At 34.4% G+C, this 24,132-nt stretch overlaps 1 protein-coding gene and 1 long non-coding RNA gene across 3 annotated transcripts; both read left to right on the top strand.

Moving 5' to 3' along the window:
* Nucleotides 1-722: 722 nt before the first annotated feature.
* Nucleotides 723-2,329, top strand: LOC108994055 (vinorine synthase-like). Its single transcript, XM_018969130.2, has one exon. It carries the CDS (start codon nt 878-880, stop codon nt 2,216-2,218), a length of 1,341 nt encoding a protein of 446 aa, XP_018824675.1. The 5' UTR covers nt 723-877; the 3' UTR covers nt 2,219-2,329.
* Nucleotides 2,330-8,413: 6,084 nt separating this feature from the next.
* Nucleotides 8,414-16,255, top strand: LOC108994056. 2 transcript variants are annotated; one of them, XR_001996626.2, is made up of 4 exons: nt 8,414-8,698; nt 14,486-14,612; nt 15,129-15,414; nt 15,947-16,207. It is a non-coding gene; the product is annotated as an uncharacterized LOC108994056 (long non-coding RNA). The 2 variants fall into 2 exon arrangements; XR_004800862.1 differs by having other exon boundaries at nt 8,416-8,698; nt 15,129-16,255.
* The last annotated feature ends 7,877 nt before the right edge of the window (nt 16,256-24,132 follow it).

Genomic DNA, 24,132 nt, shown 5'->3' on the forward strand with positions numbered 1-24,132 from the left:
AGTCAAATTGAAAGCTGGCAACAGCAATAATATATAATAATACTATATATAATTAATATTATATTCTCACAACTTGATCATAACTTAATTCTTTATAGTATTAATGTTCTTAATACTATATAAACTCTTTTCTAGAGATCTAGTTAGTTTATATAGTAACTAGTAGTTGTTAATTACATTCAGCTTATTGCAATGAAAATTTGATGAAATTTATAGCCATATATATATATTTGAATTCAAGAAAAATGATAGCCATGCATACAATTATTTTTACAAATCTATTTTAAATGGAGGACATTTAATTTGTAGAATAATGATGCTTTTGTAACTATTTTATAAATTATTTTAAAAGAAATACCCTCACTAAAATTACGTTTTAAAATTAAAAAAAAAAAAATTGGTAATCTATCTTTATCGATCATCTCATAAATAAATGCAGCAAATTAATACGGAGTCCAAAACTTACCATCCGGCATCCCATCCCAGGCCAATCCCGGCCCCCTGCATGCAGTACATAAAGAAGTCAACGACTCAACAGCATTAATGCTTAATACCTCCATCTATAAAAGAATAAACAAAACATTTTCGCAACTTCTTAATACTTTATATTCTATATTTTTTTAAAATTTTTATTATTTTTTTTTTCTTTTACAAATATTATTATATAATATGAATAAAAAATTTAAAATAATTCAAAATAATAAATTCAAAAAAAATTTATAAAAAATATTAAAAATTAAAAAAAATATAGAATACAAGTGGGATGGAAGTTGTCGTGTAGCAAAACTCAAGAATAAAACGCCTGCAAGCTGGACGTTATACATACAGATTGAAGAAAACAAACTCTAAATTACAAAGGACTGATTCTAAGGCAAAAATGAGTCAGATCATCGTGAAGACTGAAATCATTTCCAGAACCTGCATCAAACCCTCTTCACCCACTCCTCCCGATCTCAAAACGTTCAAACTCTCTCTTCTTGACCAACTCTCTCCCGCCATCCATGGCAACATGACCTTCTTCTTCCCCTCGGCCGTCTTCGACGTTGCCGTCGCCGACCCAGATTCTGAATTCGCACGTAAATCCCAACTTCTCCAGAAATCCATGTCCGAAACCCTCACTGGTTTCTACCCTCTTGCTGGGCGCCTCGTAGACGCCGCAACCGTCGACTGCAACGACGATGGCGGTTTCTTCGTCGAGGCACGATGCAGTAGCCCACTTTCGTACTTCCTTCGCAAACCCAACTGGGAGACGCTCGACCTCTTACTCCCCACTACGGACCCTGAAACCATGGAATTGTCCACGGGTTCCATGTGGCTCGTGAAGTTCACCAGTTTCACCTGCGGTGGTACCGCTGTTAGTGTTTCCCTCACCCACAAGATCGCCGACATCGCTGGTCTTCTCACGCTCTTAAAGAGCTGGACTGCGGCTTGTCGTGGCTCGACCGAACTGGTCGTCCCGGATTTTACCGGAGCTTCAATCTTGCCACCCAGAGAGATTCCGGGCATGTCGGGATCGCTGAACATTGGGGGCGAGAAGTTCATAGCCAGGAGGTTTGTGTTCAGTGCTCCAAAGATCGCGGAGCTGAAAGAAAAAGTTACAAGCATGATTGGGCGAGAAAAATACTATCCATCGCGGGTGGAGGTGGTACTAGCACTTCTCTGGAAATCTGCAGTATCCGTTGTCAAATCAAAAACTGGGACATTCAAGCCCACCGCGTTGTTCCAAGCGGTGAACCTCCGGCCCAGAATGGAACCTCCTTTGCCGGAAACAACGTTCGGGAACTTCGTGTGGCCGTTCTGGGTGATCGCAGAGGAAGAGAGCGACATGGAAATACACCAACTGGTGGAAGACATGCGGAAGAGCAAGAATGAATTTCTCAACAATAAGGCGAACAAGTTCAAAGGCGAAGGAGGTTTCCTGGCGATAATGGAGGCTCTGAAGGAGAGGGGAGAGATCTTCAAGAATAGGAAAGATCTGGTCATGTACAAATGCACGAGTTGGTGCAAGTTTCCGTTATTCGAAGCTGATTTCGGGTGGGGGAAACCGGCATGGATGACAAGTGTGAACAAGCTGGTGAGTAACACCATTTCTTTGATGGACACGAGCTCCGGTGGAGTTGAAGCTCTGGTTACCTTGGATGAGGAAGAGATGACCCTATTCGAACGCCATGAGGAGCTCCTGGAATTCGCTTCCGTGAACCCCAGCATTGTTGATTGATTTCACTGCCGCTGCTTGAATTTTAGGTTTATTTCCAGGGTGTTCAGAATCAAGGAATTAAGTATCTTTTTGGTTTTTGGTATGGATTTAATTAATAAAAAATCTACATAACTTCTTACTATTCACACAATCTCCACACACCACATTTTTTTTAATTTTTATTATTTTTTTTATCAAATATTTAATATATGAATAATTAAGAAAAAATTTGGAATAAGATTAATCTTTAATTCTTTTTATCCGAGCAGGCAAAAGAAAGAAAATTAATACTGTATTACTGGAAATTTGAAGTTTTATTTTGTGTCACAAGATCAATTAATGTTTCAGCGCTGATGATGATATGATCTCCCGATGTAAGGAAAATAAAAACATTTAATTTGATATCTTAATCTAAATTGTCCAATTTTGACACATGAAACATTGTTAATTATTTGAGTATATATATAACGTGTCAACTCTACTAGTTAGAGGCTTAGAGCATTCCCATGCAATGACTTATGTAAAATATATTTTTTTGTAAAATATAAAGAAAATTGATCAAAAGACACTTCCAATAGATTTTGTATTTTAATCATTATTTTAAATTTTGTTATAGTAATCCTCTAGACGTAGAGAATACTGTTCACAACACCAAAAAATTATTTTTAATTATTTTCTGTACAATATATATTCTTTTATAGTTCTTCACACATGACTAACACACGCACATGACGCACACATCTCTTATTGGATTGAAGTTTTTCAAGTTTTAGCATCTCATAATACAAAATAACGAAATGCAATTGAGAAGGAAAATCAAAACCTTGTAATAGTACGGGTTTGGCATTTAAATTTAGATTAATCTAAAATATGACATAATTATTATATACGAATAGATATTGTAAATATCAAAAGATATGAAAATATTATAAATTTATTAGCAATTAGAAGAAATATTTGAAATGATTAAAAAATATTAAAAAAAGAATATTTAAATAATTTAATGGATAATATATATCATATTAGAATAGGAACGGGCGGGGTAAGGTGCATGCTAGCTGTATATAGCAATTTTCTTAGGACAAAGTCAGATATATATATCTATTCTTATTATATAAGCGGCTATCGAGCTGCTACAGGAATGAACAGTAAATTCTAATCCATTCGTTTTTTCGTCCGTTTTTTTGTATTTTACCGGTTTTGATCTTTACAAGTATTTTTATTTTTACTTTTTTCCTTCCCGAGACGCTCTCTCTACCATTATTCTTCGATTTTAACTCTTTCTGTCTTTTTTTCCCTTACCGAAACGCTCTCTCTTCTCTCTTCTCTCTGTCTGCATCTGCGTCGTCCTTTTTCTCTCTCTGTGCATTGCTCCCAACTACGACTCTCTCGTTCACATGTTCACAGTTGCTCTTCACCTCTCTCTGTCTATTTGACCATCACCGATCGGTAGGGAAATGGAAGCAGCAGAAGCAGGGTTCATATGGATCAGAGAAATAGTTCCAAAGGTCTTCAAAATCGTGAGCGCGAGACTGCCACGGAGAGATCTCTTCTCTCTACTCCTCAGCCCATGGGTTTGCCGCTCTTTTGTCTCCTTTCCCTCTGTTTAGTAATTTTTTGTTTGCTCGTGTTTTTTTTTTTTATTCTTTCTTTATAGTGAAAATTATATCGGTATGTGTTCTTTGGATTTTCGTTTTACAAAGTGTAGATTTTTCTGAAATGTGTTTCTTGTTTGTATGGGGCAACTGGTGGTCAGATCTTTGTTAGAGGGAAAGCTGGAGAGCGATTTGCTGTTAGAAACTCTCTTGCTCAAGCAGTAGTGGAGGGCACTGGAGATCATTGTTGTGAGTACATGACTGGTGGTTGTGTGGTTGTTCTTGGAAAGCGAGAAATGCCTCTATAGCTGGCATATTTTTATTTATACCGAAGCAAATTGAAGATGATGGGATTTGAATCTAAATTTAACTTGTGGCAGAGTGGGTAGAAATGTAGCTGCTGGAATGACTGGGGGTTTGAGTATGAAAGAAACCCATCTGAGTCGCGGCTAACCGAGTTGAACATCAAGTGCTGGACCAAGTACTAAGCCTCTCTCTCTCTCTCTCTCTCTCTCTCTCTCTCTCTCCCCTTTTCAGGTTTTTCTGTATACATGTATTTATTTTTTGTGTGGGTGCATGTGTGTAAAAATAGATGGGGTTGCTCGCCAGGATAGTACCAGCTTAAGTTTGATGTAGAGGAAACATGCTATTTGTTGAGAGGGAAGGTGAAGGCATACCCAAAAGGCTCGTCATCTGAGTTTGTAGAGTTTGGTGCCGGAGACCTTGTGACCATCCAAAAAGGGGACTTAGTTGCACTTGGGACGTGTCTGTTGCTGTGGACAAACACTACAAACACTACAAATTCGAATCAAATTCTTCATCATCTTGAACTTCTTCTTAATAAGTAGTACTACTCCGATTATTATTTACCTTCTGATCTATTCATCAACATATTATTCTTTGAAAAGAAAAAAAAAAAATTTATATTTACGTGTCTTTGTCTGTTTTTTAGATTTTTTTTTTTCTTCTGCATAGTGTTATGTCTTTAGTCAAAGTTATGTGAACACATGCAATTAGTCAATACATGTCCCCATTCATACTAATCTACTTTACGTGTTTAAATAAAGTATTTAATGTTCCCTTGACTGGTCAACGCAACTGAACAAAAGAGTACCTTCATTTGTAGGGAATGATTTAGACACCTCCTTTGTTGTTTTTATCGGAGCGCGCGAGCGTTTTAACTTCTCTAAACCCCGTTTGGTTCAAAAGAAAAAGAAAAAGAAAAAGAATTAAGCTTCGACAACCTTATCTTCAAGGCTTACAACATTTTTTTTTCCGGCAAAAGCATTAATTATATATTGCTTGTGTGTTTGGTAATTAATGACGTCCGTTCCATGATAATTTCCATATTTGAATCCTTACAAATTCATTTCACTTACATTTAAGGTTGCTTTTCTCAGATTTTATGACATCATGCATTTTTAACCAAAAAAAAGAAAAGAAAATACAGCTTCTGCATTGATCTGCATAAAGTCCTCTTCACAGGATCAGCTCTTATCAAGCTGCATAATTTCTAAGCTTTTTATTGACCGACCCCAACATGACAAGGGATCATTCTCTTGTTTTCAATATATCTGTTTTTAGATCAGGTACTTATATATATTATTCTCATGTTTTCATGTTTTTAGTTCTCAATAGATGAATCTTAAATTGTAGGGTTAGCATAATTAGGTCACCAATATGGTACCTAGAAAAGATTGATAAATATTAATATATCGATATATATATATATATATATAATGTGATTTCAGTTACCAAACAACATATAACAAAACATAGGGTGTGGAATGGCTGTGGATCAAAACTGTGGAAATGTCGATGGAAAAAGTAATATATTTGTTTTTGTATGAGTAGCTGGATGATGGATGGATGTCTATTCTGTAATGTAATTTAATTGATGTGATGGATGGCTCAGCATATAATGCATGCTGATGTGATGGATGGCTCAGTATTTAATTGATCATATTAAAATAAAAATTTTAAAATTTTAAAAAATAATTTAATTTTTTCAAATTTTAAAATAAAAATAATATTAAAAAATATATTTTAATAATATTTTATTTAATTTTTTAACTTTAATTTTATTTCATCTCATCTTATCTTCAATTTTATCTTATCTCTAAAAACAAACGAGACATTAGTGTTTTCCAATAATTATATGCTGATCTTTGGAAAGTAATTATATAATAATAAGTAATAATCATGGAGCATATTTTACTTCTTGTGTTTTTACAATTTGAATAAGTTTTTTTTTTATTTTTATTTTTAAGAGGAGTGAAAAATATTTAATACATGACAGAGAGTAGGTGCAAATATTCAATGAAAAGAACAGCACGTCTAGCTATAGCCTGGCCCATGACTACTGTTTTTTCTCAGAAATGAACAAGGAAATGGGCCCATGCATATAAAAACGAACATTAGTTGTGTTGAATTATTTGCGTTAAGAATGATTATTTATCAAAAAAAAAAATAAATTTATTTTAAAAAATATATAATTTTTATAATAAATAATTAATTATAAATAAATAATTTTTTTATAGTGATACATACAAGTAAAATTGATATTGAAAGAAAATTGATATTAAAAGAGAACTACGTACAGATCATATATAAATCCCTTGAAGATAAACTTTTTCCCCCCAGTCGTACTCAACATACGTAAACTTGAGTTATAGTGCAAATATGATCACGTCCACCCAATTAAGATCAACATGATCATGCTACTAAGCAGCTGAGATAATACAGATATTAATGAGTGTAAACTTATATCAAACTTCTCTTGCGTATATATTACCATGATTATTGCAGTTATCTTATTTATAATTTCTTATTATGCAGTTATGTTATTTATAATTCTTAACTATCTATATATAATTAAGGAAATATAATTTTTTTTATGATGTGATTATGTTATTTATATTTCTTAACTATCTATGTATAGTTAAGAAAATATAACTTTTATTTATAATGATGTTGTTTTTTTTTTCTTCTCTATTGGGCAAACGTCCCTTGGACGTTTCATTACTACTAGTATATATATATATATATATATATATATATATATATATATATAGTTCTTACCAATAATCGTGGATAGGCAAATGGACAAGATTATACAATGAAGAATTGAATAAAATATTGATCAAGAACAGGTCCGATCAACTATATATCAAGGTTAGGTGAGCCGTATACCAAGTATTTTTAAAAGAAAAAGAACTCATGATCATGATCATGATCAAGATCATCAATTCGTTGAGTTTCAAAGCAATTTCTGGTGACGATCATACATGCAGGTTATATATATATATAATACATCTACGCGCACGGCTTATACAAGAGTCAGTAGTACTAGTACTAATTAGTCATATATATATATACCCGGCCATTATATTTATTATGAACATTAATTAATAAAGCAATATGCATGGAGATCATATATTGAAATCGTAACAGTACTCCTGACTATACATTATATATTATGAGTACGTACTTCATGATACTATATATATATATATATATAGATTAAATTAAGTAATTATATATCTGTACAAAGTCAGATATATATATATATATATATATATATATATAGTTCTCCAGTACCATTAAATCCTAGTTAAATATACCAAGTCTGAATATTGACTTTTTCAGACTACAAACTTCATTAATAGGATTAATAATTTAATAACCCAGTACTCTAATTTTTTAAAACTGACAAAAGATCAAAATCGATCGGGACGATCGAATATCTACTTGAATTGTTCGTACGTACTCACTTTAGTATTGTAGATTTTCCGGCCACATCAAGTTCTTCATTCTTCATATTTAATTACTAGTTTGAATTTAAAAATGAGTTGAAATAGTTTATGAATAGTAAAATATTTTTATAAAAATTTAAAAAAATTATAATATTGAGATGAAATGAAAGGAGTTGAGATAGATTTTGAATTCAAAAATATTTGAATTGTTGAAACTCAACCCAAAGACGTGATTACGACTAAATCTTACCATCTAGATCTATAATAAACCATCTTAATTACCAACTAGATCTATATATATGTCGCTAATAAGTCAAACATTAATATAATTTGGTGTGTATATATATATTTTTGTTAAGTAATAACTATATATATATTTATGCGCGTGTGTGTAAGTATTCGAGGTAAGCTAGCTAGCATAGCTAATTAAATATATTCAGAAAATTAATTATAAATAATCGGCCTACCTACTTCATGCATGGTGTCATTTTCTCCAACTCTCACACAATCGGCCATGATCATGATATATAATTAATTAAAAGAGCTAGCAAGTCAGCAAAATTAATAGAAAAAAAATTATAAAAAAATCTTATATATATATATATATATATTTGCGTGTAGAACTGATGATTTATAAGCAAGTTGTATTAAATTAACTATATTATATATAGCAAGTAGTTGATAAGTACTCTTAATTCGTTTCACCTACTTGAATTCATGCTAATTAATTAAGAAAAAAGTTACTCAGTTGCCGGTTCGTGAGACTTACACGGCACACCTGACGTGTACCAACCCGGTTTAATCCAAGTCGCGGTTCGGTTCAACGAGTTCCCGAATGGCCGTCTTAGCTTTTGTCTTTCTCCTCTCTCTCTTCCCTCATAACAATCTCGTCTGTTAGTTCCTTCTCATTTCCGTATCTCTCTTCCCTCTTAGCTTTTGGATTTTATCTTCAACCTCCTTCACAATATTCTCATACATAACCTGAGCCCTTTGAACCCAAACCTCTAACTCCACTCTTATTTCTAATCACATCCGAAATGCGAAAAAAAAAAAAAAATCTTCGGCGCATCTGAATTATACCCAGTTGGAGTTGTGGAATCCGAGCTGAAAAAGCCGCCTCCAGTCTCTTCGGCGCTTGCCTCACCTCAGAGGTAGTCTCTTTCTTCTCTACAATCATCATTTTCTTCAAGTCTGTATCAATAGCGTCGAAGCTAGCGAGCGAGAGAGAGAGATGTGAAGCAGAGTAGAGAGAACTCTGCTGTTTATCTGCAGATAGTGGTTTGTTAAATTTGTTGTATGGAGGTTGTTTTGTGCTAACTTTTGCTCGAATTTTGAGTATGTTTTTTGTGCCCATCAACTGTTTGATGGAATTCCTGAACTAAAAGGAAATTGTGTGTCCAAAAATTGCAGTATTTGTGTAGCCCTCATTTTGAAGTTTCAATATTTTTTTCCCATTTGTTTTTGTTGTTTTTGGAATGATCTCTGTATTAATCCATTGCTATTTGATATTAAATGTCCTTTGAAACTGCATGGTTTTTTAACATGAGTGGGAGATTGATTTTGTGTTTTTCCTTTTCGGTGGGGTTTTGGAATATGATATTATCACGTACAAAGTGATAATCAAGATCCACATGTTTAGTCCATGAGTGTAAAACTGGATTCGCCGAAAGATAAGTTGCACCAATATTATCACATAACAAGTGGGGTGCTTCAGAAATAAAAATTTCCAATTCTTTTAATAAAGCTTGTATCCATAGAAGTTCACAAGCAGTATTTGCAATTGATTTATATTCTGCTTCGGTAGAGGATCTAGCTATTGTTGGTTGTTTCTTGTTTCTTGGATCCCCAACACACTAGGTGAGACCCAAAATAGACATAGAAACCACCCGTCGATTTCTGATCATCCAGGCAACCAGCCCAATCAGCATCTGAAAATGCTGTTAGTTTAAGGGAAGAGACAGAAAAAAAAAAAAATAGGCCAAGATAGATGGTGAGTTTGAGATAACGCAGTATGCGTTTGACAGCTTGCCAGTGAGAGTGGCGAGGATAGTGCATATATTGACAGATTTTATTGACAGCAAAGGAGATATCTGGACGGGTAAAAGAAAGATATTGGAGACTACCAACGATACTTCGATAAAGCTGAGGATCCTCAAATGAGGATCCATCAAGAGCTGAAATTTTTTCCGAAGTTGACATTGGCGTTGACACAGTTTTAGACTCATGCATATTAGTCTTTTTTAATAGATCAGAGATGTAGCGAGATTGAGATAAAAATAATCCTTTAGTCGTGCGACAGACATGGATTCCTAAAAAGAAATGAAGTGAACCTAGGTCTTTGACAGGGAAAGAGGCAGACAGAGATGAGATAAAGTCAGTAATGAGAGAAGAATCAGAGGCTGTAACAACTATGTCATCAACATAAATTAGAACGTATATAGTGGAAGTAGCAGATGTAAATATAAACAGAGAGGAGTCAGAAATGGAAGCATGAAAACCAAGTGAAATTAATTTCGAACTAAGCTTTGCAAACCAAGCCCTAGGATCTTGTTTCAAGCCATAGATAGATTTATTTAATTTACAAACAAAATGAGGAAAATCAAAATGAACAAACCCAGTAGGTTGCTGCATAAAGACATCTTCTTCTAAGTCCCTGTGCAAGAAAGCGTTCTGTATACCCAACTGATGAAGGGGCCAGTTCCGAGACACTGCGATAGAGATCAAAAGGCGAATAGTAACAGGCTTGACTACCGGACTAAAGGTCTCCGAATAGTCAAGTCCGGCTTGTTGATGGAACCTTTTGGCAACAAGACGAGCTTTACGTCGCTCAATGGTTCCATTAGCAAGCTGTTTGGTCTTGAGGACCCATTTGGAACCCAGAAGATTTTGAGAAGGATGGGGAGGGATAAGAGACCATGTTTTATTTCGGAGGAGAGCTTCAAATTCACTGGCCATGGCAACACGCCAAGCAGGGAATTTAGAAGCTTCCGTGTAGGAAGTGGGTTCATCGGGGATGGAGGAAAGGGTGGAGAGAGCAGCACTGTGTTTTGGTGGTGGCCATAAAATGGTACCATCTTGTCGATGAAGGGGCCAGGTTATGTGAGATTTGGACCGAGTGGTCATGGTATGAATATTGATGGAGTCCGAATGGGTATTATTTGAGGATGAGGAGGGCTGGTTTGAAGAAGAAGTCACAGGAGAAGATGTTGAAGAAGATGGCGCATGAGACGTCTGGAATGTATTTTCGGAAGCGATGGATTGAAAGGAGTTAGGGTTTGAGTTGGTGGGCTGATGGGTTGAGATATGAGATGGAGGGATAGATTGAGGTGGGTTGGGCTGGTCGCAAGGTTGAGGAGATGAGAATGGGGCCCGATTGGATAATGAGGGAGAATAGAAATTGGTGGGAACGGGCTGGGTTGAGAATGGGGCTTGGGTGGATATTTGTTGAGTTGAAGAGAATGGAAAATGAGTTTCATCAAAGCGTACATCCCGTGAAATGTAGATTCTACCAGATGAAATATGTAGACAATTGTACCCTTTGTGATCAGGGGTGTATCCTAAAAAGACATAGAGCTTAGATCTCATGTCTAATTTATGATGATTGAAGGGGCGAAGGTTAGGCCAACAGGCCGAGCCAAAAATACGTAAAAAATGATAATCAGGTGGAGAATTAAAAACAGATTGAAAATGAGTGAAATGTTGAAGAATGGGTGGGCATTCTATTTATGAGGAAAACTGCTGTTTTAAAAGCATCAACCCAATATTTGAGAGGAGCCGAAGATTGGGCTAGAAGAGAGAGACCAGTCTCGACAATGTGGCGATGACGCCGTTCAATGCTACCATTTTGAACATGAGAGTATGAACAAGAAATTCTATGAGAAATACCAAGTTTTTGCAAAATAGCATGAAAGGGACGAAACTCACCCCCCCAGTCTGATTGAACAGCTATAATATTTTTTGAAAAAGTATTGCGAACAAATGTAACAAAATTTAGAAAGATTTGTGACACATCAGATTTTGCATATAAAGGAAAAAACCAAACATACTTCGTAAAGTCATCAACAATAGAAAAATAAAATCTAAAACCACTGGAGGATAGCACAGGCGCAGGTCCCCAGACATCTAAAAAGAGCAACTGAAAAGGAAATTGCGAGCTAGAGGGTGAGAGTGGATGTGGGAGAGCATGAGACTTGGCTTGAAGACAGGCCGAGCAGGGTGACAAAGTGGATGTGGAGGTGACTGGAAGATTGTGATGTCGTATAGTAAAGGAGGTGATCCAAGGAGATGGGTGACCAAGACGAGCATGCCATATGTTAGGTGAGGTCTGTTCGCCAATGAAAGCATGTCGTGGAGGGAGAGTGACATCCGCATCATCAGTTGGAAGAACATACAAACCATTCCTAACGAGGCCTTGGAGAAGTACTTCCTGGGAATGTAAATCCTTCACAAAAAAAACCAGAAGAATTAAATTCAAAGAAAACTGAATTATCCAAACAAAATTGTCGAACAGATAATAGATTTCGAGAAATTAAAGGAACATGAAATAGTTGACGGAGAAGAAAATTGCCAGAAGGTGTCGGAAGCAAGCCAGAGCCAGAGTTTTGAATAGCGAGGGATGATCCATCGCCAATAGTTACTTGATTTGGACCTTGAGAAGGTGAGGACTCGAGATTAAGTTTGGAAAAATCAGAGGTGAAGTGAGTGGAAGTAGCAGTGTTTGGAAACTAATTTGAAGATGGTGCTGATGTATTTGAAAAATTGGTGAAATTAGCTGAGAGAGAAGGAGGAGGTGGGGACTGATATGCATGATCAAACCGATGATAACAAGAGATAACTGTGACCAATACGATTACAGAGCTGACATGTAGGTCGATTAGTCTGAGAAGAAGAAAAAAAATTAGAGGGAGATGGAGAAAATTTCGACCACCCCGTCCACGCCGAAAGCCACGGCCACGGCTTCGATTTGGAGGAGTAGACGAGCCACGCACAGTGGTGGAGTTGGCAGTGAAGGAATTATCGGAGAGAAGAGATAGTGTTTGATGAGCAAGACAAAATTCATGGTTGACAAGAAAACTGTAGACCTAAGAAATGGAGAGAGGATCGGGACGCGTAGTGATGGAAGACACTACAGACTCGAAATCGGAGCTTAAACCAGTCAAAAAGTAGATGATGAACTCAGAATCAAGGAGTGGGTAACCTGCGGCATTGAGAGAGGCAGATAGTGCTTTGGCTTTTTGAAAGTAAGTGGAGATTGAATCAGACCCTTTTTTCAGAGTTGCAAGTTGAAATTTAGTGTGCATGAGGTGGGCGGTGGATTGAGCCGAGTGTAATTCATGAAGGGTTTCCCAGATTTGCTGGGAGGTGGAACAATCTAGAATTTGAGAGAGGACAGTCTCGGTGAGAGAAGAATAAATGGCCGACATTATGAGTTGGTCTTGGGTACGCCAGGAGATATAGTTCGGATTAGGAGCATTATCAACGATGGAGGGAGGCATGGGAGTGGATCCATCGACATAGCCAAACAGTTGGTTGCCGCGGAGGAAGGTTGTGATTTGGGCGTGCCAAAGTAAATAATTGTCGGTAGAAAGCTTAATGGTGATGAGTTGTGCGGCGGAGTTGGTGATAGAAGGATTCGGAGAAGAATTTTTGGGTGGTGCCATGATGATCGGAGAAAGAAAAGTGGGCGTTGGCCCTATTTAGGCTCTCGATACCATGTTAAAACCAGTGATACAAGAGTGTAACACAGGTGCTCGTAAAAATGCCTCAAAGAGAGAATATATTCATAAAAGTGTTCTATTGATTTCATTACATCCTCAGTACAGTAGCACTAGTATTTATAGCAGAAATACACAAGAGTCCTATTCTAGAAGGTTCTAATTTATTCCACAAGAGGCAGAGTTGGTTATGGCATTCTGTTGAGAATCAACAGCAGAGGGAATGGAGATGAGATTCTGTTGATGGTGCGCTGCAGATGCATCGGTCTTGACTTGTGAGGAGTTATCCTCTACGGCAGGAATGGAGATGAGATTTTGTTGATGGTGCGCTGCAGATGCATCGGTCTTGACTTGTGAGGAGTTATCCTCTACAGCAGGTACACATGCTCTAACAGTAATGTCTAGCAATTAGGAATTCCTACTCCTCTGGTTGCAATAAATTTTCTTTGGTTTTGACTCTTATGGTATGATTTTTGTCAAGGGAATTCTATATCAACGACAAAGCACAACTTTTTTACTTTTCTGCCTAAAGGTTTATTTGAATAGGTAATCTTCAAGCATCCTCACAAGAAAATGTGTATATATGATCATATTGTTTGGCTAATCTTTTATCTGGGTGTTTGCTTATGATTGGCAGTTACTGGGTGGTTATTTCTAAATCAACCTATGCATACAACTAGAGTTAAACGTTAGGTGTTAAGCCAACATATCTATCTATGGGTTGCTTTGTGTTTGAGGGGTTAGCATATGCAAATGCAGACGCATAGAATTGATGAAGTCCATTTCTTTCGTGTCTTGGAAATGAGGAATCATAATTCTTGGAGATTTGAAATAATTTGTTATCTTATTCAAGGACTTGCAAGAAATAGGTAGCTTCAAATTGAAATTCCATTATATTATCGAAGATGCATGAAGATGAATATATTGACTCAGTTAATTGATTCAACATGAAATTATGCTGTGAAAAGCAAAACTATGGAACCAAAGCAATGATTATAGAATGACCATATAGTTTCCACCATTTCTGTGAAGGTGCTTGGACTGTTTTGTGTGGTAAATCATTGAAAAGTTTTGTGAAAAGCAAGTGGCAATGTTAAGAACAAAACTTTACTTTCTCATTGCTATCTTTACATGCAGTTTATCCTATATTTATTGTAGAATAGACACATTATTCTTCCATATTATATGTGATACTTATATTTCTTAATCTGTTTGAGAATGCAGAGAAGCTCCAAATTTCGTGGAAAAGATGAGTGTTGCCACAAAGTATCTAAAAGCAGTGCTGCAGTGGCATTTTCCTTGGAGACTGTCCAAAACAATTGAGTTCCATGTTCCTGCCATTTGGCAAGCGGTACTCGTACCTCTTCTTGAATTAAAAAAAAAAAATTAAATAAAAGCATCGTTTGGAAGTTTGAACTCTGAGATTTTTAGGGTTCAAGTACTTTGGTTTTGCTAATATTGCTTTTTGCATGTAACTAGAGGCAAATATAGTTATATCAGATTTTATGTGCAATATTCACATCCTTAGTTGTCATTGCTGGTACCTAGATTTGAAAAATCAAATCCAATTTGAAGATTGAACATTCTATTATCAAATATAGTGTGCTCTTAGTAGCTGGTTTGAAATTTTAGTTTAGTCCATTTTCCTGCTCTCCATTGTCTAGAACTGTCCTCTCGATTTTCTTTTCTTGTAAAATTTGGTTGCCGGATGAAATCTCATTCAGAATTTTTGGAGCCATTGACTTGATTTTTTCTTATGTTCATTTGTGAAGAAAATTAAAACAAATATTCGACAACTAAGTTGCATCTAAAATTTTGGGTATTTTAATAATTTTTACTTGTGTGCATTTGTTTTCATGTTGATCAGGATCACCATCCTTTTCAAGAACTCCTTGGAGTTTTGATTCAAATTGAGCTACTCTATCTTAGTTGATAAGATTGTTGGAAGAGTCAAGAGCTTGACTTGTAAGCCCTTTTCTATGCTGGCAGGCTTCAAGCTGGTAAACTCTATCCTATTTTCTATCCAGGTTTACTCGTCTTCTCTCTTCGTTCTTCCTATGGGAGTTATCAAGCAAGTGATACATGATTTTGGGGGGTGGGGCCGTGTATTCAAGCTTCACTCCCTAAGGGTGAGTCCGAAAGGCTCTACCATGGTAGGTTTCACATCATCAAAAAAATCTTTGTGGATTGAAGGAAATGCAAAACTGTATGTGAGGTTTTTTAATAATGAACTTTTGCAACATTTTCCTTACCACCAAAGTCTTTGAAGTAATTTCTGCTAGCTATTAACAGTGTGTTGTGTCATTAGTTGTTTGCGCACATCTTCTCAGGCTGAATGTCTATCAGAAAAGCTTTAGAGTCTTTCAATATGCTGTTATTTAGAGTCTTTGGACAAAGCAATGATTAAATTTATCCCTCTCATAGCATATTTAGTGATGATTACAATGCAAGCATTCAGTGTTTCCAGGTAAATTACAAGCTTTTCATTGGATATGGACATTTGTATATGAAGAATTATTGTTCTCAGAGTGGTTGTTAGTGAGCATTTTAAATTATTGAAAGGGAATAATTTCTTGCATGTGAGCTTCAAAAGCTATGATCTTTGTTCAGTCTTTTTTTATTTTTTTCTTTTTCTGCTTAAAGACTTATGTTTGATTTTGTGTTTTTGCTCATTTTGTGTTGCAGGTATTTAGGCCTATTCTGAATATCTCCGTGGAGTTCTCTATGGAGGAAATCGAGACTACTTTGATTATAGGGAATGATACTTTGAGTGACATACATATACCTCTTTTTTTTTTCTTTTTTTTTTTTCAGAGTTTAAACTTCTCTAAAGCTTTTTTTTTTTTAGCCTTTTCTGTTAATAAACGTTCACTTCATTTTAAATGTGTTTTTATGGTGGTTGTACATTGTGCAATGCTTGGCTGTTAAAATCTTGGTTATGCATTCTTTGAGTGTGTGGTAGTATTTACTGAGGTGGCAATGATGCTATTTTAATGTCTATGTTATTCTAATGTATCTTGACTTTAATTTTGAACCAATCTTTTTGCTTTCTAATATATCTAAATATGTAATTATTATACTTTACTAACCTATCATTATCCAAAAATATTTGCTAAAATTTATTTATTTTTGTCTCTAAGCATTAAACTATTCATTAATCGATTTTTTCAAAAAAAAAAAAATCATATTAGTTTTGTAAAAATCTTGTTTAATCTAACTAGACAAACATGCTTTGTACGTTGCTCCCGATGTAGTATATATATATATATATATATATATATATATATATATATATATATCATGAGGGTATATAACTTTCATTGATTTCAAATTAAACATTAATTCACTATATATCATGCTTTAACTTTTCCAATAATTACGACTATAGTATTATATGTTATATAATACACGATCTCATTCCACTCCCATTATACTATGACGTCAATGCGCATGCAAGGAGAAAACAATGGGAAAACTTGCGGTTTGGTCTTCTATTCTTACCAATAATCGTTGATAGGCACTTGGACCAATGTTTTGAATACCGTACCGGATGGCGTACCGGTCAAGACACTGGAACGAAATATTTCGGTACCGGTACCGTTTCGTGTACCGTTTCGGGATAGTCGATATATGAATAAATTATATATATAAATATATATAACAATTATATTCTAAAATAATAGTTTATATATGAATAAATTATATATAAATACATACATACATATAAATTATAAATAGTCTAATCTAAATTGGGGGTCAAAAAATAAACTTGTAGTTTGAAAAAATGAAAAAAAAAAAAAAAACACAGGCCGAAATATCGGCCGGTACCGGCCGAAATATAGGCCGGTACAGGCCGGTACAGACCGAAATTTAGGTCGAAACGGCCGGTATTTTGGCCGGTACGGTATATATCTAGTACCTGTACCGGCCAGACGGTCGAAATGAAAAATTTCGGCCGTACCGGCCGGTACGGTACGAAATTAAAAACATTGACTTGGACAAGATACAATGAAGAATTGAATTATAAAATATTGATCAAGAACAGGTCCCATCAACTATATATATCAAGGGTAGGTGAGCCGCATATATATACCCATTATATTTATTATGAACATTAGTTAATAAAGCAATATGGAGATCACATATTGAAATCGTTACAGTATTCTTGACTATACATTATGTACACTTTTCACTATAAGGGAAAATACATTTACCGGCGATTCAATTTGGTTGGCAAAATCAACAAAATTGCCGCCGTATATCTTTCCCAACAATTTATAACTATTGTACGTTCGCCGGTATTAAAATCTCATTTTTGATCTACTCCAACGGATGAAAAAAATCGCCGGCAAAGTTTTTTTTACCGGCGGCATGAAATTCACCGTAAATAGTGTTTATAATCGCCACAATTTCAAGTTACGATTTAGTTATTCATTGTTGGCAAAGATTAATTCCGGCGATTCATTTCGTCACTAAAAGACGAAAAATCGCCACAAATATTCTTTGCCAGCTAATTTTTAATTTCGCCGCAATAGAAAAACGATTTTGAAACAACAAATGCAGCGATAAAAATCTGCTGGTGTCTCTTAATTCCAACGATTTTTAATGTCGCTGCAATTGAGTTATTGCTTTGGGGAACAAATTTGCAGCGATCACAAAATCGCTTGTATTAATTCAATCACAATGACGATAAAATCGCCGTTAATCAGCTTTTTGTTTTGAAAATTAATTGGCAGCGAGTTAAAAGTCGCCGCAAATTGAATTAATACCAACGATTTCAATTTAAACATTCATTCACTATATATCATGCTTTAACTTTTCCAGTAATTACGACTATAGTATTATATGTTGTATAATACATGATCTCATTCTACTCCCATTATACTATGACGTTGATGCGCATGCAAGGAGAAAACTGTTAAATGAGATGTCAACCAGTTAGATCCTTACACATATCAAATGAAATGAAGCTTGCAACCAAATGTAAAACTCGAGTAAATAGACTACTCTGAGGTGGAGGTCTACATGGTCATTATGTGTAAAGTCTATATAAAAAGTTATCTATGATTCATTTGAAATACAATGCAATGCAGCAAGTTAGATAAGAGGGAAAAGAGAGAAAACACGAGTAATTAAACTTTTTGTCAAGAAAGGTTTTATGAGAGGTGTTATCTTGTAATACTCATATATGTACTTGAAGCAATAAAGAAAAGCTCATAGATGTTCCTGCCGTGGATGTAGATCATTAGGATCGAACCACGTAATTCTCTTGTGTATTTTTTCTATTGTTTCAATTGTTTAAGTTTTTTGTGAAGTTCTTGGCAATCTTGGCAAGTCAGTTCAATTCTGCAGACAAACTAAGGTGACAGAATTGTAACAAGTGGCATCAAGAGCCAGGTTCAATGGGGATAGCCAAGTTCGATATTGAGAAATTCACTGAAAGAATGATTTTGGTCTGTGGAGGATTAAGATGAGAGCACTACTAGTTCAACATGGTCTTCAAGATGCACTTCTTGAAAAAAAGAACTTGAGTTTTTTATCAGAGAAAGAAAAAACACAAGTCTTGCAGAAGGCTCACAGTACAATCATCCTTTCCCTTGGTGACAAAGTCTTTAGGGAAGTTGCCAAAAAAGACACTGCATCAGGAGTTTGGCTAAAACTCAAAAATTTGCACATGACCTAGTCTTTGGCAAATAGGCTTCACAAGAAGACTAGACTTTACACCTTCAAAATGACTTCAGGTATGTATATGGAAGAACATCTTGATGAGTTCAATAAAATCATCTTGGATCTTGCAAATATAGACATAAGTATAGATGATGAGGATCAAGCCACTTAAAAGTATTTGGATGTGTTGCATATGCACACTCCAAACCTAATAAGTTGGAACCACGTGCACTCAAAGTGCATCTTTGTGGGATATCCAGAGGGTGTTAAAGGCTATAAATTGTGGATTAATGAACCTGGAAGGCAGAAACGTATAATTAGCATAGATGTAACATTCAATGAGAAGCAAATGGCTGGAAAGAAAGAAAATTCAAAATGTCAAGAGGAGTTACCTACCACTGCTAATATGCATCTTGAGGTGGACCAATCAATGAACTCACCATGTAATCATGAAACTCGGGTTAGAAAAAATGAGGACTCAAGTTCAGAGGTTAGAAACCAAGGTGGAGAGAATACTTACCAACTAGCTCGAGATATGGAAAGAAGAGTTATAAAACCCCCACAGAGGTATGGACAGGCTGAATTAACTGCCTTTGCTCTTACCGTTGCTAAGCAGGAAATTGAAATGGAACCTAGATCCTTTAAGGAGGCTATGGCTAGTAAAGAGGCAGACAAATGGATACTTGCAATGCAAGAATAAATGGAATCTCTAAATAAAAACAAAACATGGGAAATGGTTCCAAAACTAGAAAACCAGAAACTGATTGGATCTAAGTGGATTTATAAAAGGAAAGAGGGCATACCAGGGGTTGAACTACCTAGGCACAAAGCTAGGTTAGTAGCTAAAGGTTTTACACAAAGAGAAGGAGTGGATTATAATGAGATCTTCTCCCCTGAAGTGAAACACAGCTCAATAAAACATGCATTAGGAACAAATGGATGTTAAGACAGCCTTCTTACATTGTGAACTTGAAGAAGTCATATACATGCAACCACCTGAAGGCTTCACTATAGAAACCACAAGGAATCAAGTGTGTTTGCTAAAGAAATCACTTTATTGACTTAAACAGTCACCTAGACAGTGGTATAAAAGGCTTGATTCCTACATGATTAAAAATGGTTTAAACAGAAGCAGCTATGACAGTTGTGTATATTACAAGCAACATGAAGGAAATCCAATATACCTAGTGCTATATGTGGATTACATGCTCATTGCTTGTAAGGATAAAAACAAAATTGATGAAGTCAAGTACATATTGAAATCAGAATTCGAGTTGAAGGATATGGGCCCAGCAAAGAGGATTTTGGGAATGGAGATAGTAAGAGAAAGGGAGAAAAGGCTTCTTTACCTATCTCAAAAGTCATGCATTTCAAAAGTTATCAACAGGTTTGAAATGGATCAACTAAAAATAGTCAACACTCCTATTGGACAACATGCAAAACTGTCAGTTACTCAAATGCCAGAAACAGATGAGGATAAAGAATTTATGAAGAAAATTCCTTATGCTAGCATGGTGGGAAGCATCATGTATGCCATGGTATACACTAGGCCTGATCTAACTTATGCAGTCAGCTTAGTTAGCAGGTTTATGTGCAATCCAGGAAAGCCACATTGGCATGCTATCAAAAGTATTTTTCAATACTTATCTGGTACAAGATGTTTGGGATTGAAGTTTGGAGAAAACAAGCAAGTAGGGTCTGAATTACAAGGTTTTGTGGACTCAGATTATGTAAGAAATTTGGACACAAGGAAATCCTTAACTGGTTTTGTGTTCATTGTTTTTGGAGGAGCTGTCAGCTGGAAGGCAAACCTACAACCAGTGGTAGCCTTATCAACAATTGAGACTGAATATATTGCCATGACTGAGACAATAAAATAGGCTATATGGTTAAAAGGAATATCTCATGAATTAGGCATGGTTAATGGCAGTGTCACAGTCTACTGTGATAATCAGAGCACTATACATCTAGCCAAGAACCATGTCTATCATGAGAGATCCAAACATATAGATGTTAGACTGCATTTCGTGAGGGACATCATATATGCTGGGGAGATTGGGGTGGAAAAGGTTCATACTGAAGACAACCTCTCTGATATGATGACTAAATCATTACCTACAATCACTGCCTAAACTTGATTAACATGGGAAATTGTTAAGTACCCGTTAGAGGGAACTTGCAGGAACAGCTAAAAGGAAGAAGCCAGCTTACAAGGACTAAATGCTTGCCAAGGTGGAGATTTGTTAAATGAGATGTCAACTAGTTAGATCCTTACACATGTCAAATGAAATGAAGCTTGCAACCAAATGTAAAACTCGAGTAAACAGACTGATCTGAGGTGGAGGGCTGCATGGTCATTATGTGTAAAGTCTATATAAAAGGTTCTATGTGATTCATTTGAAATACAATGCAATGCAGCAAGTTAGATAAAAGGGAAAAGAGAAAACACGAGTAAGTAAACTTTCTGTCAAGAAAGGTTTTATGAGAGATGTTATCTTGTAATACTAATATATGTACTTGAAGCAATAAAGAAAAACTCATAGTTGTTCATGTCGTGGATGTAGATCATTAGGATCAAACCACGTAATTCTCTTGTGTATTTTTTCTATTGTTTCAATTGTTTAAGTTTTCTGTGGAATTCTTGGCAATCTTGGCAAGTCAGTTCAATTCTGCAGACAAACTAAGGTGACAGAATTGTAACAAAAACAATGGAAAAACTTGCGGTTTGGTCTTCTATTCTTACCAATAATCGTGGATAGGCAAATGGACAAGATTATACAATGAAGAATTGAATTATAAAATATTGATCAAGAACAGGTCCCATCAACTATATATATCAAGGGTAGGTGAGCCGCATATATATACCCATTATATTTATTATGAACATTAGTTAATAAAGCAATATGGAGATCACGTATTGAAATCGTAACAGTATTTTTGACTATACATTATGTACACTTAATTTTTAGTCTAAAAAATTAAAGAAATTTTAAATTAGAAAAATAATTTATACAATTTTAAAATTTGCAAGCTGTATACTCCTTTAAAAAAGAATCAACAAATTTAAGACTAACATAAAAAATACCAAATTATTTTTTAATAATAAATTTTAATTTAAAAAAATACGCAAGACTTGCGAAAGATTTTCATTATTTTAAAATGTAGTGAAGAAAAACCGCCTACCAACTTTCATTTATGAGCCTGGCCTCATAAATGAATTAATTAAATATGATCTATATATACATACGTCATGATGCTATACATAGATTAAAGTAATTATATCTGTAAAAGTCAGATATATATATATATATAAATACATACATACACATGCGTTCTAGATCTCCACCATTAAATCCTAGTAAAACATACCAATAAGTCAAAATAATGACTTTTTCAGGCTCCAAACTTCATTGATGGTATTAATAATTTAATAGCCCAGTAATCTAATTTTTGAAACCTGACAAAAGAAAATCGATCGGGACGATCTCGAATATCTACTTGAATTGCCAGGTCAGCAAATAATCCATCAATAGGGTTGTAATTGATCTGAGCCGAGTCCAGCTTTTGGATTAAACACGAGCTCGAGTCGAGTCAAATTATTTATCGATCTTTGTTTATACTCTTAAATATATTTTTTGAATGAATTGAATAATTAAAAATACCAAATTACAAAACAAAATATTAAATCTAATGAAAATTTTAATTAATATATAAACCTTATATTGAACTATAAAGTTATAACATCTTTATGAAAACATTTTTTATATGGTTATACATTGTAGTATATAATGAAACTACCAAGTCCTATATACTAACTATTACACATTATAAAATATATACTATAATTAATCACTTAAGTACTTAATTAACTAACATATAATTTTGAACTATATTCAATATATAGGTATAAACATTATAATTTGGTCGAACAATTATATGTATAGTAAAGTATAATGTTCAAACATTAATATAATTTGGTATATATATTTGTTAATTAACAACTAGTGTGTAAGTATTCGAGGTAAGCAAGCTAGCATAGCTAATTAAATATATTCAGAACATTAATTATAAATAATCGGCCTACCTACTTCATGCATGCATGGTGTCATTTTCTCCAACTCTCGCACAATCGGCCATGATCATGATATATAATTAATTAAAAGAGCTAGCAAGTCAGCAAAATTAATAGAAAAAAAATTATAAAAAAATCTTATATATGCGTGTAGAACTGATGATTTATAAGCAAGTGGTATTAAATTAACTATATTATATATAGCAAGTAACATGATATATATATATAGGTACCATATGGCGCCAATTATTATAATCATGCATGACATATATATATATATATATATATATATGACTGCTTCCACACAAATTAACTACGAAAACGAAGGAAGGCTAAGTACTATTAATTCGTTTCACCAACTTGAATTCATGCTAATTAATTAATTACTGATCTTATCTAATATAATATAATATGAAGAAATTAATTAGTCAACGTACTCAAAGCTGATTTAACAGAGTTAATTAACTAAGAACTAATTAATAGTTAGGGAAGTTGACCCCATGCATGCATGATAAAGAAACATGATATAATTATTCGCATGTACTAATATATATATATATATATATATATATAGATGATCAAGTAATTAAAGAATATATATTATTATATGCATTAACCGGCGCCCCTCAACGTACGTAATTTAAGTTTGAAATTAAGTTTGTATGGACTTTGACTGATCATCACAATTAGTACTGATCTTCTTTTCTTGGACTGATTTAATTGGTGCGTAGTGCGCTGTACGTTAATTAGATGTTAATTTCAGAACAAGTATGCATGTTTTTTTCCCGTATATTTCCTTATATATATAATTAGTATATATTTCGGATTAAAGCTTCATTTGCATATATAAATTAGACAGTAATATAATCAGAAATACTCACTACAAGAGATTTGATCTTTAGAGACGAAATCTATATATATATCATATATACAAATTTATTAATTAATTTTATGTAATTAATTTAAAAATATTTTAATGATTTCTTTTATGTTAAATAAAATTTTTAATTAAATAAATATTATCAACCATATACCACATAATATAAATCAATAATATATTACTCCAGAAAAGATAAAATATTTAATTTACAAATAAAGCAAGTTATTAAAACACTATATATATTGTCCATAA

The sequence above is a fragment of the Juglans regia genome, chromosome 2 (genome assembly GCF_001411555.2).
Source record: "Juglans regia cultivar Chandler chromosome 2, Walnut 2.0, whole genome shotgun sequence".
Taxonomy (NCBI): Eukaryota; Viridiplantae; Streptophyta; class Magnoliopsida; order Fagales; family Juglandaceae; genus Juglans; species Juglans regia.

Bases quoted from the DNA above. Each gene is read 5' to 3' on its own strand.
- LOC108994055 (XM_018969130.2), top strand. From the start codon at position 878: ATGAGTCAGATCATCGTGAAGACTGAAATCATTTCCAGAACCTGCATC.